The sequence below is a fragment of the Peromyscus leucopus genome, chromosome 13 (genome assembly GCF_004664715.2).
Source record: "Peromyscus leucopus breed LL Stock chromosome 13, UCI_PerLeu_2.1, whole genome shotgun sequence".
NCBI lineage: Eukaryota > Metazoa > Chordata > Mammalia > Rodentia > Cricetidae > Peromyscus > Peromyscus leucopus.
Genome location: NC_051074.1, coordinates 3,868,458 through 3,885,709, shown reverse-complemented (window position 1 = coordinate 3,885,709; position 17,252 = coordinate 3,868,458). Strand labels below are relative to the sequence as shown.

Genomic DNA, 17,252 nt, shown 5'->3' with positions numbered 1-17,252 from the left:
TTCAGTCACAAGCCGTGGATGCCGTCCCAAGAGTGAGGGAATTTTTAACTTCAGGACTGTGGCTAGTGGTGTACAAATAATACTTCCCATGTTAGAGGGCTTCGTTTGTAAGAGACAGACATAAATTCTTTTTTAGGACAGAGGAGGTAACTCACTATAGAGAAAGGATGTGTCAAGAACCCAAGGATGGGCTGACAAGAGGGCTCAGCAGGCCAAGGGGCTTGCTGCCAAGACTGACAACCTGAGTTCAAGCCCTGGACTAACTTCTCCAAGTTGTCCTCTGCTCTTCACACATGCACGGAGGCACATATGTCCCATACGATAAATAAGGTAAAAAGAGGGTAAAGCTAGGTGTGACGGAACAAGCCTATAATCCCATCAGAGGCAAGAGGATCAGGAGTTCAAGGTCATCCTCAGCCACAATAGTGAGTTTGAGGCCAGCCTTCGCTATGTAAGGCCCTGCCTTCAGGGATGGAAAGATGGCTCCAGCAGTTAGCTGCATCTGTTGCTCTTGTAGAGGACCCAGGTTTGATTCTCAGTTCCAACATGGAGGCTCACGATCATTTGTAATCCCAGTTCCAGGAGATCTGATGCTCTCTTCTGGCCTCCAAGGCACCAGACACACATGTGATATACAGATGTACATATAGACAAAACATTCATACACATAAAATCATTTGTAAAAAATGTTTTTTACAAATCTTTGGGTTTGTCCAGCCCATCCTTGGGTTCTTGACACATCCTGTCTTAACTCTCCCCACCCCTAAAATCACACACACACACACACACACACACACACACACACACACACACACAGAACCAATGGACGATGGTGATACTTGCCTATAATCTCCAGCACTAAGGAGGCTAAAATAGAGCAATTGCTATGTGTTCAAAGCCAGCCTGGGCTACATATTGAGTTCTAGGCTAGTCTAGACAACAGACTCTGACTCAAAAAACCAAAGAGAACTCCACGATGGCCATTCGTGAGGTACAAGCCTACAGGTTCAGCACTTGGGGAGCTAAAGCAGAAGAATCCCATGTCTGAAGCCAGCCTGGGATGGATTCTGCCTCCAGGAAAGCAGAACTTTCTCAAGAGACACGTACTGCTCTGACAGCCAGAGGTATGCCTGCGAGCCCAGGTGGCTTCTGCCGTGGGTAGACACAGCAAAGCAAACCACAGAGCAGGGTGAAGCTTGTGGGGGGTCCAGACGGTCACATGTCCTCACACATCCAAGCCCACAGACCTAGGACAATGTAGAAATGGGACCGAGACGGGGCTTGGCGCTCACAAAGGACTGACGTGAACGGCGTTAGAGCTGCTTACAGGGGCTGAGAGCTGACAAAACTGCTTTGGAGCTCTCCAGACCTTGGATGTCCACCTCTGTGAGAAATGGCCACACCAGAAGCTAACCAAAAGATGGCCACGTAGCTTCGATTCAGTTGGATCACCTGTGGTGGCCTCTGAATGAAACAGGAGAGAGGAAGCTGGAGAGATGGTCCAGTGGTTAAGAGGACTGCTCTCAAGGGCCTGGCTGATCAGAACCTATAACAGGAAAACGGAAAATGTCTAATTCTATCATCTTGACATTAGGAGGCTGTCACAAGTTATGTGACATCATGTCCAACTGAAACATCAAAAAATCTTCCAATAAAACCCATACACACCTCTAAAAATTATGTAAGAAGTCAGACAAAGTGGCTCATAGGCAGAAACTTATAGCAATCCTCCTGCCTCAGCCTTCATGTACTGACATGACATGAGCTACCATGAAAGATTTTTTTTTTTGAGACAGGTTCTCATGTAATTCACTATGTAGCTGAGGCTAGCTCTCAACTCATGATCAGTCTCTAGCTCCCGAGTGCTGGGATTATAGGAACGTGCCAATCACACAGTTTTTAAAGGATGTGTTTAAAAGCTGAGTTGATAGTTAAATATCCATTCAAAGAGCATTCTCAGAGGCAAACCCATTTGCATCCAGGGGCTGTGGACTGGGGGTCTTCTCAGGCTCCGCAGGCCAGAGGTACCTCCCGGAAGCTGAGCTTGCCATCGAAGTCCTCATCCACCTCTTTGATCATACTCTTCAGGCCCAGGTGGGTCTGGGGAGCCCCCAGTTTCTCCATCATGAGCTTCAGCTCCATCAGGTCGATAAAGCCATCCCTTCCAGCATCATACCTGCTGGGTCAGAGGAGGAAAGGTCAGGACAAAACTAGTTTCCCAGACGCTAACCCTTGCTTTTATCTACTGAAGAGTAACTCAGCTGCCTCCTGCTTTGCAAGGCTTTCCAGGCCACTTCACCACAGGTGACCCTCAGGCTGCCTCATCAGGAGGGACCCCACCAGCCTCATCAGGAGGGAACCCACCACCACCACCAAGGCCACCTTATCAGAAGGACCCCTCAGGCTACCTCATCAGAAGAGACTCCTCTTTTAGCAAAAAATTTGTCTTTGTGCTTTACACTCTCAAAACGTTGTTCATGTCTTTTATTTCCTTCATGGCCTTCATTTTCAGTCAACCAACACAGACCCAGCACCTCCAAATGTTGGACTCTGGGCGTGGGGCATGCCCTGAAACTCAACAAATGCTACACCTAGGGACAGACCTTCCTAGTGGTCACCATCCTGGAGTCTCTGCCACACCCATTCCTGGCAACCCCCTCTCTCCTGCTTGTCCTGTGTCTTTGAAAGCTGCCTTCCACCCAAAGTGTGGCTGTGAAGTGGGTGTGGCCTCGCCTCAGGCTCGGTGCTTCCACTTCCGGTCACTTATCTCCAGGCCTGAGTAGTCCCAGCTCTGTGGGTGGCTGTCCTCCTACTGGGGCCAGCTCCTCTCCTGGCTGTCACTCTAGCCATGCACCCCTGCCTGGAAATAAGACCAGCTTCATGAAGTAAGAGGTCTACCCTGACCCTTTCTCCTTGGGCCAGCCATCCTCAGGTACCTACTCTGCACTTCCTCCCAGCCACATCCTACCCAGCTCCCTTTGGCACACAGGGCCTCCCAGCACTTCCCAAGGGCTCCTTGGCTCCCTTCCCAGTGAGTCCTTCATATACTTCCTGCTTCTTCGTACTTCCCAGAAACCTCAGATCTGAACATCTTGCTTTAAAGAACAAACAAGAGGCTTAGGATCAGGGTCTGGTCAAGGGGCTGTCTGTAGGCGCCATGTCAGGCCGCAAAGGTGGCAAGAGGAAGCCCCTGAAGCAGCCCATGAAGCAGGCCGAGGAAGATGAGGCTTTCAAGCAGAAACAGAAAGAGGAGCAGAAGAAACCCGGGGAGCTAAAAGCCAAGGCCACAGGTGGAATTAAGAAATCTGGCAAAAAGTAAGCTGTTCTTCATATTTGAGATGATGGTGACCCTCTTTCCATTCCTATTTAAACATCTGGATTCCCTGCCATAACATCTTTGCCACCTATAGTTAGAATGAAATGTTATCCCGGAGCCTGTTGTACATTGTAATAAACTTTTGTAAAAAAAACATTATAATAATAAATAATACAATGGCAAACAAACAAACAAGAAAGTGACAGCACTCTGGAGTTAGAGGCAGACAGAGCTCTGTGAGCTCCAGGCCAGCCTGTTCTAAGTAGTGAATTCCAGGCCCAGGAAGAGAAACCCCATCTCAATAAAATAAAATAAAATAAACAAGTAAGAGGCTTAGGATGGAGCTTAATGAAAGAACACTTGCTTAGCATTAGGCAGGAAGCCGGTTCTGTTCCCCAGCATCACATACACAGGAACAAAATGAGTCAGTTAGGAGGGGAAGGGGAAGGGGAAGGGGAACGCACGCCTTTAATCCAGCACTCAGGAGGCAGAGGCAGGAGGGTCTCTGAGAGTTTGAAGCCAGCCTGGGCTACAGAGTGAGTTCCAGGACAGCCAGGGCTACACAGAGCAACCCTGTCTCAAAAAGAGAATGAATCAGTCAGATCTCCACAGCCAAGAGCTGGGAAGCACCCAGGAGTCCAGAGGCAGATGGGCTGATAAGCACAAAGGCTCACGCACACAGTGCAGTACAGAATAGTTACAGATTGGAGTATTCTTCAGCAATAAAAGGAAGAGAACTTTGATGCGTGCTGCAACACAGGTGACCCCCGGGGATGCTACGATAAGTGAATTAAGTCAGTCACAAGGGACAGTAGCCAAACTCATAGAGACAGCGGTTGGAGGGTGTCTTCATGGGTAAAGGTTCAGTTTGGGGCAAGGGTCAAGTCCCTGGTGCAGCCCTGTGTACATGCTGAAGGCCCCTCAACCGCGTTCACTTAAGCGGTTAAAACGGTCATTTTATTTCCTTTGTATTTTTATTATTTTTAATTATGTGCATGTATGTGGATCTGGGTGTGGGTATGTGCCCATGAGTGCAGGTGCCCACAGAAGCCAGAGGCTTCAGATCGCTCTGAGATGGAGTTACAGGAGGTTGTGAACTACCTGATGTGAGTGCTAGGAACTAAATTTGGGTCCTCTATAAGAGCAGCGCTCACTTTTAACCACAGAACCATCCTCCGGTCCACTCCCCACTCCCGTTTGTGTGTGTGTGTGTGTGTGTGTGTGTGTGTGTGTGTGTGTGTGTGTGTGTGTGTGTGTTTAGACAGGGCTCCACTCTGTAGCTTAGACCAGCCTCAAATTCACTCTGAACCTACTAAGAGATGGATTGCAGCTGTATGCAACTATATCAGCTTGAAGTGGTCATTTTTGTTATGCACATTTTACCATATTTTTAAAAAATTATATTCAGTCTTTTCTACTATCCATCTGCCCCCACGCCCATAATGAAAAAGCATCTCTGTTGAGAACCACCACCATTCACCAAGAAATGTAGCCTGTGGGCAACTGGAAATCTAACTGTGGGCAGTGGTATTTAAAGCTCACATTGTCATGCTGGAAGGGGCCAGGACTCCTGGACACACGGACACACCGCATTCTAGCCACAGGGGCTGATTCATGCTGTTCTCCTCATTGCAAACAGAGCACCACTCCCTCCTCTGTGGCCTTCCTGCTCCCCAGTAGCATCCATTGTATGTCCTTTTCTGGTGCCAGAATTCACCGCCCTCTCCTGTTAGCTGTTTCTTCCTCAAGCCCTCTGAGCTCCCGCTGAGCACAGCCTTGTTGCTGGAAGACCTACTCTACAAAGTATACAGGCAAGATCTCTGTGTGACTAGTGATGACCTCTGAGAATCCCGTAATACGGGTGCCCCGTGTCTGGAAATTAACAGGGTGCCTCCAGGTTTCCAGATGGGCCAGTCCAGGACCCCAAGGCATAAAAGGGAGATGTATGATCACTTAATAATACAACACCAAACATCCAGGAAGCTGAGGCAGGACTATCTCAGTGAGTTTAAGGCCAACCTGGGCTACATAGCTTGAGACCCTATCTCAAAACAAGCAAACAATGATTTCCATGGGTTTGCCGAAACTGACTCAATGTAGACCTCATTTACCTGCTTTTTTTTTTTTTTAACTGAAAAATCAAAGCTCTAGGGCTAGGAATGTAAGTAACTTGGTGGGTGGTACAGGCCTTGTCTGCAGCCCTTGTATGAGGTTCCAAATGACTCTCCCAGAGTCATGAAAATAGATGTTTGAGCTATTTCTCTTTTTTGGATCTCACAAATGAAGCCACTTTGGGAGTAGAGATGTGGCACAGCAGTTAAGAGCATGTATTATTCTCACAGGGGTTCCAAGTTCCCAGCACCCACATCAGGAAGCCTACATCCACCTATAACTGGAGTTCCAAGGGATCTGATGCCTTCTTCTGGCCACTGTGGTTATGAGTGCACACATAGTACACACACAAATGAATAAAAACAAAACTTAAAATCATACATCTTAAAAAGGAAACTCTTCACAAGTCTAACCTACTTTTAAAAAGATGATGCCATACTGAAGACCCAACACATCTGACTCAGAACCTGGAGAAAACACGCTGTCATTAGGCTGGAAGCCTCATCTCTGTTGGCTAGCTTTCAGTGTTCGAAGGTGCTGCGGACACTAACGGGGAAAAGGAATCATCATTCTTAACAAATGCAGACCCCCAGCTAAAACCACGCCCATTGGTGCAGCGGTGGCCCAATGTATGGGAGTGACTTTTCACTGACTCCAGGCCGATTCCACAAGTTGAAACCACCCACACCTAGCACCATCACTCAGGCCAAGAACCTGTGGTTAGACAGGCCGTGGGCCTTAGGGGAGAACTTGCTACTATCACTCTGCTAAATGTTCATAATATTAAACTGACTCCTAATGACTTATTGTTATACCCATAGATTAGTGTATCAGGAGCTCTTATCAGAGAAGCTTCTTTTTGCAATAGATGGTGGTTAACACAGAGACCTACAACTGATCAAGGAGCAGAGAACAAGACTACAGAATGCTCAGTCCTAAATGGGAGAGCTGTATCGCATCCCCTCCTCCCAAGGCTAAAGGATCCTGATGGAAGGGGGGCAGGAAGGTTTTAAGAGTCCAGTGTAATGGCTGACTATAAGGACACAGCAGGAAGCTGCACACGGGAACTAAGTATTTTAAACATCATGCACAAGGCCTATGCAAACTCAGGCTAGATAAAATTCTAGCATGGAGAGCCCTAGCTAAGAAGTATTGGCAGTTGATATTTCACACACACACACACACACACACACACACACACACACACACACACACACACACACAGAGAGAGAGAGAGAGAGAGAGAGAGAGAGAGAGAGAGAGTTAGTTTTCTTTAAGGGTGTGACCCCTGGTTGGTAGACCAGCCTCCAGTGAAAGTCACATATCCAAGACCAAGAGCATATGGCAGTATAAACTGTATTTGTATTTGATGGGGGGGGGTCTTAGTTAGGGTTTCTATTGCTGTGAAGAGCATGGGCAACTCGTATAAAGGGAAACATTAGCTGGGGCTGGCTTGCAGCTCAGAGGTTCAGTCCATTCTCATCATGGTGAGAAGCATGGCAGTGTGCAGGCAGACAGGGTGCTGGAGAAGGAGCTGAGAGTTCCACATCTTGATACGCAGGCAGCAGGGTAAGAACTGCCTTGAGCTTCTAAGACCTCAAAGCCCACCCCCTAGTGACACACTTCCTCCTACAAAGCCACACCTACTCCTAACAGTGCCACTTCCTATGAACCAAGTATTTATAGGCATGAGTCTATGGGGGCCATTCCTATTCAAACCACCACAGTTGCTTAAAAAAAAAAGACACAAAGTCGGGTGGGTAGGGAAGTAGAGGTGGATCTGGAAGAAGTTAGGGGAGGGAGTAAATATTATCAATATGCATTGTACTAATAAAAAATGTTTCCACTTTGAACATTGGGGCACAAGTGTTCCTGTGTTTCAGTTTGCTTGTGATATGTCCAAAGGTGAACTGCTGGGGTGACACACACTCATTTACTTTGGAAACACAGATGTCAACTGGCCCAACAGAAAACCAGGGCCCACTCTGATGCCACTGCTCAGGTGAGCAGGGCTCTCCACTAGGCACTTGTGGGAGACTCCAAGGTGCACTCACCCAGACAATAAGGGGGGCTGTCTGTTCCTGAGCCATCTAAGGAAGGTGATCTCTGATCTTGCTGGGGCATATCTGTCAGGGAAGAATCTAGGCCCCAAACTTCCCACCAAGTTGGGACACAAGCCTGAGCTCCCAGAACCAACATAAAGGTGGAGAAGAGAACCAACTCTCCTAAATTATCTTCTGACCTCTACACGAGTGCCATGGTATGTGTGCACATGCATGCATGTACACACACACACACACACACTCACACACTCACACACACACACACACAACTCTAGTAAAACTAAAGATATAATGGGTGGGGGGGAAGGATGCTGGTTTGATGACCAGGAATAAAACACAGCAAGGAGTTCAAGGTGCTAAACAGAGTCACCATGCAACCCAACAATTCCATTGATGAAGTATTTATCTAAACTCTTCTATTATCAATAAAAACTTGGGAGTCAGATATTGGGGTAAAAACCTGAGAGATCAAGCAAGCAGTGGAGAAACGACCAGATAACCCTTTCTCTCCATGCTTCCCAGATTGAAAGGGCTGGCAAATCTATCCAAGGCCCTCCCTATTCCTTCCTGTGCCTCTCTATCATATCCTGGGTCCTCCAAAATCTCTATGGCTAATTCAAGTCAGCTAGTCATTGACTCCACCCCCTGATTCAAGGTTAACTTTATTAAGAGTCTCAGGTATCACAGTGTGATCAAATATCCCACAACATATTTCTTTTTCTCTCTCTAAGTATAGCAGATTGAACCTAAGACCAGTGATTGAACATACCAAGCCAGTGCTCTACGGCTAAGATACATACTCATCCCTCTTTTTTAATTAATTATTTATCTTACTTTCTATGGATATAGAAATAGGATTTTAGATACTTGTACATGAAGGCTCATCATAGCACTATCCACAATAGTTAAATAGAAGAAAACCAAGTGTCCATCAGCCCGTGACTGGATACGCAAAAACAGGGTGAATCCATGTAACAGAATGGAAGGGAAGTTCTGGCACATGCTAATGCATGGATGAAGTAAATGCATCATTATGTGAACTAACTCATGCTAAGTGAACAAGGCGTAGGCACACATTGCAGGATTCCACTTCTATGAGGCACCTGGAGTAGCCAAATTCACAGAGACAGAAGTACAGGAATGATAGCCAGAGACTGGAGGAAGTGCAAGGGAACTGTCAGAAGATAAGAAAACTCTTTGGCCCATGGTGGGGATGACTGCGCCACAGTGTGAATGTACTGAACACCACTGAACTGAATGTTTAAAGTCAGAGTGCTTACCGAAAGTGTACAAGGCCCTGAATTTGATCCCAAGCACCAATTTTTAAAGAGTGGAGAGGAGGTTAAATGTATATCTATCTGTTGTACAGGACTAGCCTCTGAGCCAAACTGCTACCATGTTCATGAGTAGAGCTGTGCCTGCTTGCAAAGTATCACCCCAGCTGGGCTTGCGGACTATTCCCTCATAGAAAAGGGGTGGGAGGGTTATGGGATATAGTGGCTTGAATAAGAAATGGCTCCCACTGGCTCAGAGATTTGAATGCTTGGTCATTAGGGAATTGCATTACTTGACAGAGGTTAGGAGGTGTGGACTTGCTGGAGGAAGTGTGTCACTGGGGGTGGGCTTTGGGGTTTCAAATGCTCAAGCCAGATTCAGTGTCTCTCTCTCTCCCTGCTACCTGTTGATCCAGATACTCATCTACTGAATGTCACCATGTTTCCCACCATGATGACAATGGACTAAACCTCTGAACTGTAAGCCAGCCCCAATTAAATGCTTTTATGAGAGTTGCCATGGTCATGGTGTCTCTTCACAGCAACAAAACACTAAGACATGGGCCCTCACTGGAATATCTGGTTGTATGTTGTTAATTGGCTTGCCCTGGGGGGATGAGGGGGGGCTAGAGTACACAGGTGGGGAAGGACTGGGTGGACAGGGATCCGTCTACACGGCCATGTGGAAGCCATCATCCATGTGGCTGCAGACCTTCCAGGTGGGTCACCCACACTTCTGCCCAGTAGCCCTTACTTGTGCTCTGTAAGTAACCCTAATAAACCCATTAGCTACCCAGAATGAACTTTGGTTTGTCGTTGAGACCTCACTGGGGTATGGGGGAATGCTGTCCACAAGCCCAGCTTGGGATGATCTTTTGCAAGTAGGCACAGCTGAACTTGTGAAAATTCTCTTGACTTTAATCTTATCACAATTTTTAAAAGCAAAGGTCCTGGGGCTAGAAGACAATGGCTTGGCAGCTAAGTCCTGCTCCCTTTCTAGTACTATTCCCAGCTCCCATATGGTGGTCCACAGTCATCTGTAACTCAGTCCCGGCGCATGTTCTTCTAGTTTCTGAAGGCATTATACATACACACATAAAACATGACAATGGACTAAATGGAATACATAAAACATTTTTTTTTTTTTTTGGTTTTTTGAGACAGGGTTTCTCTGTGTAGCTTTGCGCCTTTCCTGGAGCTCACTTGGTAGCCCAGGCTGGCCTCGAACTCACAGAGATCCGCCTGGCTCTGCTTCCCGAGTGCTGGGATTAAAGGCATGCGACACCACCGCCCGTGGCATAAAACATTTTTAATGAGAAAAGGAGGAGGAGGAGGAAGAGTGAGGTCCGGAAACTCCCTCCACTCCCAGGTCAACTTCTCAGGCCTAGGTAGGCTTCAGAAGAGGTAGAGTTCAGCAGCATGACTTCGGACATCTGTTGAATAACAGAGTCCAGGAGGCTGTGACAATGCTCAGTAATGGCAAAGTCAGGCTGCAAAGTCCCAAAGTTCCATGAAGGCAACCCTCTTCTCCAGTCCCATGATGCTCTGTTCCACCCTGTGCAGACCCTGCACTCCAGAGAGGCGGGGGCTGGTCAATGAGAGAACCCTAGGAAGGTGGACAGGCTAAAATCCTACTCAGAGTCAGTAGTAGACTGCACCAGGGCTACCTGCCAGGGAAGCAAAGAGCTGCCTGCAGATGCTGCCTGGAGCCCAGCAGTGACGGAGAGGAGCTTTGTGAGAGCCCCTGAGAACTGACCCTGTAAAGCTAAGCTCTTACAAACAGGCTGGACCCAGATGTCTCTGTTACAAAAGTCCTGGTCAAAGCCAACAGGTTTCTACAATGTGGAACTTTCCAGAACCCCATCCATGAGGTTATGTGTCCCAAACTTACAAGAGGGAACCAGATCACACAGGCTTATCCCAAGCTCACCATCTTCCACGTCTGGGGATTTTCCATGGGAGAAGGTGGATTCAAGGGTTGTGGTTCAGTGGCAAGGCACTTGCCCTGCATGCACACACACAAAAGCAGGGCAAGTGGCCTAGTTAGGGCCCACTAAAGTAACCGTGATGCCGAGATGCAGATCAATGTCTTCTGTCCTCTGTTCACACTCTGCATTCCAACATTTACAAAGAAGACTGGAGCCATGGAGGATGGTGCGGTCAAGACACAATCAGTCCAGGCCTTAACAGAGGGTTCCAATGCAGGTTGAACAGGGGAGGGGGAGGACAGGATTAGGTGTAAGGATGGGGGTGATAACTAAAGGTCAACAAACAAGGCAAAGACTTGTCTTCAGCTGCTCTGGAGGGGAGGGAGCCTTCCCCACACTCACCCAGAGGGAGCTGCCAATGAGGCCAGTCTGAGCGGGGGCTCCCCTCTAGACACAAGAGATGGGTTCAGTAAAGCCGTCCTTGAGTCTCCTCTGGGATTCTGACCTGGAAAACTTTCTAACAGACCTGAGGTCTAACACCTTCTAGGTCTAACAGAAAGCTCACATAGTTCAGGACGGACCCCAGTAAGCACTAGGCTCAGGTCAACACAATCCAATTTCTTTCATAATTGCACGTGCATGCACATGTATGTGTATGTGTACTTGTTTGTCTGTATGATGTGTATGTGAAAAGACAATATCATGGGTTAGTCTTGCCTTCCTGAGGCAGAGTTCCTAACATTCATCACTATGTACGCCAAGCTGAGAGTTTCCTGCCTCCCATCTCATAGTAGGAGCCTGGGAATAGAGACAGCTATTGCTTCCAGCCCTGTGTGGATCCCGGGGACGTGAATTTAGGCCCTCACATTTGTGTGACAAGTGCTTTATCCACTAAGCAACCCATCTTCCCAGCCTCCAAATGAGCTTTTAAAAGCTTAAAAAAATCCCCACATCTATGGGATTTTGCCCGCGTTGCACGTGTGTGCACCACGTGCGTCTAGTGACAGCCGAGGCCAGAAGAGGGTGTTAGATCCCCTGGGATGTGAGTTACAGACAGTTGCTAGCCTCCTTGTGGGTACTGGGAACCAAACCTGGTCCCTCTAGATCAGCCATTGCTCTTAACCACTGAGCCATCTCTCTGGGCCGCCTCCCCTCAACATCCTTTTAAATAAGGAAAGGAGGGCACAGGGATTCAAGTCCATACTCCCAACAGTCGGGAGGCAGAGGCACAAGGCTGAGGCTACATCCAGAGTTTGAAACCAGACTGAACTACATATAGAGACCCTGTCTCAAAACCAAAATGACGGTATAACTAAAAAGAGGGGGAAGGAGGGCGGAGATTAGAGTTCAGGCCCTTGGTAAAGTATTTGCTGGGAAGCAGAAGCCCACCAGAAGCAGTAACCCCAGGCAGAAAAAAGAGCCAAGGGGGAGGCAAAAAAGAGCCCTGACTCTGTTCTGCAGGAGGCCACCTGATTGACACGGGAATAAGCATAGACAGACGTGAAGGGACATCTCTGAGGTCAAGAGAGCAGGAAAGAAAAGAGGCACCAGCCAGCTTCCCATCCCCCATCCCCGCCCCGGTGCTCAGTTAAGGCTGCTTCCTTTTATTCCTGCTGGAAACAGAGGCCTAGTGCATCTACTGAAGTCCTGGCAAGACTATAAAGTGACCACATCAGTGACATCTTCCTCCCCTGTGGAGCTGGGCTTTCAAATCAGACATGTCGCCCTGTCTTCAAAGTGACCCTTCACAAGAGGCTTTACAAGCAGTCACTTCCTCCAGGGCCTGGGTTTGCAAGGCAGGCAAGAGCAGAACTTGATAGGCCTGCTTTCATTCCCCACTGTATCTGCCCTCAGAGCGGGGAGTGACTTACGCAGCTGCTGCGCAGTACAAAAGAAAAAAAGGACTCAAGACAGTAACTCCAAGTGCTCTGTGGTGTGTCTTCTCAGTGCAAGCCTTTGGGTCTTTGGGTCAATCCTGGAACAAATTAATCATAGCTGCCTGCCCGCACTGCTAATTAAGAGCTCACTAAGGGCCTTCCTCACTTCACTGAGGGAGGCAATTAGTGGCCTCGCTCAACGGATGATGAAAACAGCCAGGTGGATCTGAACTAAGCCGGTGGATTCTCTCCCTCCTTCTTGTCTTCCTCTCTGCCCCTCTCTCCTCTCACCTTCTTCCTCTTTCTCTTTCAGACAGTCTTTCATTTTAGCCCAGGCTAGCCTCAAATTGGTGAGGGACCCTGGTCTTAGCCTCCCAAGTGCTGGCATTCTAGGTCTAAGCTGCCATGAACAATTTGTTTATTTTTTATCACATTCATTTATTCATGGGGGCACACATGCCATGCACTGGGTAGAGGTCATAGGACAAGTCGCTGGAACTGGCTCTCTCCTTTGTCTGGGATAGAGCTAAGGTCGTCAGGCTTGGTGGCAAGTGCCTTTTCCAGGTGAGCTGTCTCACCAGCTCCTGCCAAGCTGAACATGGGATTCTTTTTTTTTTTTTTTTTTTTTTTTTTTTGGTTTCCCTGTGTAGCTTTGCGCCTTTCCTGGATCTCGCTCTGTAGACCAGGCTGGCCTCGAACTCACAAAGATCCGCCTACCTCTGCCTCCCGAGTGCTGGGATTAAAGGTGTGCGCCACCACTGCCCGGAGAACATGGGATTCTTAAGCAGGGCTTTTTTTTTTTTTTTTTTTTAGTTTTTTGTATGTATTGGTGTTTTGACTGCATGCATGTCTATGTACCAAATGCATGCAATGTCTTCGGAGGCCAGAAAATGGCACTGGATCCCCTGGAACTGAAGTTAGAGCTACCTGTTAAGTATCATGCAGCTGCTGAGAATAGAACCTGAGTCCTCTAGAAGAGCAGCCAGTGCTCTTAACCACTGAGCCATCTCTCCAGGCCCCTCAGCCCCCAGGCAGGGGCTTTTAGGCTTTCTGTGGTAGCAGGGAAGGCAAGAGCAACCAGTGACTGCATTTAAACTACGAAGCTCTCAACTCGAAAGAGGACAGGCACAAGGCGTGCTCACTGTCCCAAGGAAGATCCGAGCCGTTTTAGCTGGGTTACGTCTTCTGCGGTTTACATCTGAAGAGCGGCAGAAATGAAAAGAGCTACGTTTGTAAGGCCCAGGAATGAGTGGGCTCTGAGTTTGGCCCACAGCACGACTCAAAGCATGTGCGACGGAATTCACTTCTGGTCAGTGGAGCGCTACCGTTACCCCCTTACACACATTCAGAGGAATGGTCCCACCCGCTGAGCGCCTCAGAAAATTTTCACCTGTTTAATCTTTCAGCACCTCTCTTAGAGGTCTGGCACTGTCCGGCTGCTGAAGACACGAGAGTCCACTGTGACTCATGAGCCCAGCAACAGCAACTGGTAGGTCACCCCTCACCCCCATACATGTTGGGCAGGGGAGGGAGATTACATCTTCCAAAGCCTTTAGGCTTAGAAAAGCCCTTGGTCCCCATTTCTCCTCCACAGTACCTTAGTTCCTCTTTCCTTATGTTGTGCTTTAGAATATGGCTTACGTACATAGCCCAGGCAGGCCCCAGTCTCAAAATCCTCCTGCCTCAGCCTCCCCAGTGCTAGGACTACCGTAGGTATGTGCCACCACACTCAGCTTTACCGCCTTTTTGTCCCTTAATTGGAGGGAGGAGGGTGGAGGGTAAAACCCCGGATTAAGCACGTCCTCTGCCACTATGCTACACCCAGGCCCTCCTGTGATTTAAACTGGTTTAGGCCAGGGTCTCACCACAGAACTCCGGCTGGCCTGGAACTCACTATGTAACCCAGTCTGGTCCACAAAGTCTGCCTCTGCGACCCCACTGCTAGGATTAAAGGCATGTTCTATTTATTGCACCTGGCAATAAATTTTAACCCAAATCTTGCCTTTTTTAAGCTGTTTCACCCTGCAAAAAACAAGCACAGGCTGGGGGGCGGGGGAGGGGGGGGGGGCTGTAGCTCAGTAGTTAAGAGCACTGGTTGCTTTTCAAGAGGACCCAGGCTGAGTTCCCAATACCTACATGGTGGCTCATAACCAACTATAACTCTGGTTCCAGGGGATCTGATGCCCTCTTCTGACATCCACAGGTTCCCCAGGCTGGTAGTGCACACACACGTGGTACACACACATGTGCATCCAGGCAAAGTACTCATACACATGAAAGAAAATAAACCTTAGCAGAATTAAAGACGAGGAGTGGCGGAAGAGGAAGAGGAGGAAGAAAATAGCACAGCCCCAAGCCCTTCTGCTCTTTCCTGAGGCTTCCATCTGGATGTGTGATGTTTCCCATTTTCTCTGTCCCTTCCCGCTCCAGGTTCTCTGGGATTTGATGTGGGAGGACTCTAGTCTTCAGATGGCTCTGAAGACCTGGGCACAGGCCTCACCCTACTGGGCACCGGGGAGAGATTTGACCTGCTCTGTGGAGTTGTCAAAGGAGCTAATCCTCCTCAGCAGGCACCATGATTGGTGCCTGGGGCTCTTTCTATGAAGGAGTTGCTACCCCAGACAAGTCATAGTCCACAGACAAGAAAATGGCTCCCAGGCTTCTACCCCAAAGATCTGCCCAGACTCAGCCTGGTCCCAGTCTTCACCATCTTTGACATTTGAAGAAAATGTCACCCACCACCTGCCTCCCCATTCTGGGTAGAAGAGACACTGTGCCAGCCCACTGGGGACAAGGCCAGGGTCCCGGCTCCACTGGGAAACAGTCTCTGCTCTTTGCTGATTGGACAGCAGTGAAGTCTGAGGAGGGCAGGCTGAGTCCCTGGCCACAGCAGCTCCCCCCAACCTGGCCTAGGGGGCCCAGCTATGAGAAACAGCAGCGAGGGGACGGAGCTGGTTTCTAGCGTCTGACTGGTTTTGGACACCTGCCTCCCACCTCCGCACCCCGGCTCCCCACCCCCTGAGCTGCTTTTCCTTTTTGTTGGCCCTGTGCAGAAGCCCTGAGCTTTCTTGGTTTTCACCTCCCAGAATAATCCTGCCATTAAGGGAGAAAGAAAGGAAGCAGGTAACCTTTGTGCAGAGGTTCTGCCATCAGAAACTCCCCAGGGACCCCTCAGGGCTTTCTCAGGAGGGTGGTGGTGCCTGGGGCCCGGTGGACCCTGTGCCTCAGCAAGGACAATCTTTTGACACTGTAACATGATGTCATCTACAAAGTCATGCTGAGAAGCTCACAATCGAGTTACAAAAATGATTGCCCCCTTCAAAAAAAAATCTGTTTTAAATAATTTTATGATTTTGTGTTGGGGCACATTCATAGCTATCTATTCAGAGCTCACAGGCTCGTATATTTGCAGACGCACATAGCCAGGCTTTGTTGGACACAGAACAAGGACCCTGTGGGATTGTCAGAATCGTTGTCTGCCCCAGTCCAGCTGGATAAGAGCCTATGTGTCAGCAGCTCCTGTGGGACCCCAGGCACTTTTAAGTCAGGGAGGGCACTGCATGCTCCGCCCCCATCAGGTGGCCACTCAGAGGCCCAACCTGATGGCCCCAACTCTATCTGTCTAGATTAGCCTCAGGGACTTCCTGAGGGCCACAGGCCCAGAGTCCCTCTACCCAGTCCCCCCGCCCCCAGCTATCATAGCACCTGTCCTTCCTACCTTCCCAAGCGCAGGCTGGGAAACCAGATCTTCTGTGTGTTATCACTGCTTCCAAAGCCAGAGCTCTCACTCAGGCTCTGGATGGCCTGGTTCTCAGCAATGAGCGCAAGGACAGAGTTAACACGAAACCTCCCGTGTCCGGCCTGCTCACAGGCCACTGCTGTCCCACAGCTCTTGGCTTTCTGGAGCTCCCAATACTCATTCATTCAGTCCCTCATCACTGGGCTCAGTGTGCTGGGGCCTCTCCCGGGCAGAAGGGAAACACAAAGAGGACAGTCCCAGGAGGGACGCAGACACAATGGAAGTGTTGCACCGTGAGGTGGGGGTGCCGATCACCTGCTGCACTGGAGCCAACAGAGACAAACATGCAGAGCCCGGCAAGGGGACATCTGCTGCTCAGTGGTTTGGGGGTGCCAGAATATTCTGGAAAGGGGGCAGCCGGCTAACTCACACAAGGCAGTCTGGAAGGGCTGTGGTTTCAACAGGGTAGCAGGAGCATAGTAAAATAAGAGCCAACATCAGATGTCTGTCTCAGGAAAACCAACCGCTCCTCTGGGTGCCGACACAGGAGAGAATTTTGGAGGACTTAGCCAAGGGTGGAGCAGCTGGCGAGGGTGGCCTGGATGTGGCCACAAGGCAAGTTTGAACTCCAGCTTCACCTGCTCTTACACAGCCAATGCCTGTGGACTCCCTTCTGGAATATTCTCTTCCTTTTCTGGCAAAAAGATGAGTGTGTGTGTGTGTGTGTGTAAAGACTGTAGAAGACCAGTTGTGGTGGCTTGCAAGAAAATGGCCCCCAAATAGAGTGGCACTATTAGGAGGTGTGGCCTTGTTGGAGGAAGTGTGTCACTGTGAGGGCGGGCTTTGAGGTCTCTTTTGCTCAAGCATCCCTCAGTGTGACAGTCAGTCGACTTCCTCCTGCCTTCTGGTCAAGATGTGGCAGTCTCAGCTCCAGAACCATGTC

The 17,252-nt window shown here is 49.0% G+C and overlaps 2 protein-coding genes across 2 annotated transcripts in view; one reads left to right on the top strand and one right to left on the bottom strand.

The window, feature by feature from the left end:
• Window positions 1-17,252, bottom strand: part of Efhd1 (EF-hand domain family member D1) — a 53,748-nt gene that overhangs the window by 18,102 nt on the left and 18,394 nt on the right. Inside the window, exon 2 of the mRNA XM_028876257.2 lies at window positions 2,029-2,176. Coding sequence (XP_028732090.1) covers window positions 2,029-2,176 — 148 coding nt within the window. The remainder of the gene's footprint in view (window positions 1-2,028; window positions 2,177-17,252) is intronic.
• Window positions 3,158-3,319, top strand: LOC114697885 (translation machinery-associated protein 7-like). The gene has a single exon (XM_037210054.1). It carries the CDS (start codon window positions 3,158-3,160, stop codon window positions 3,317-3,319), a length of 162 nt encoding a protein of 53 aa, XP_037065949.1.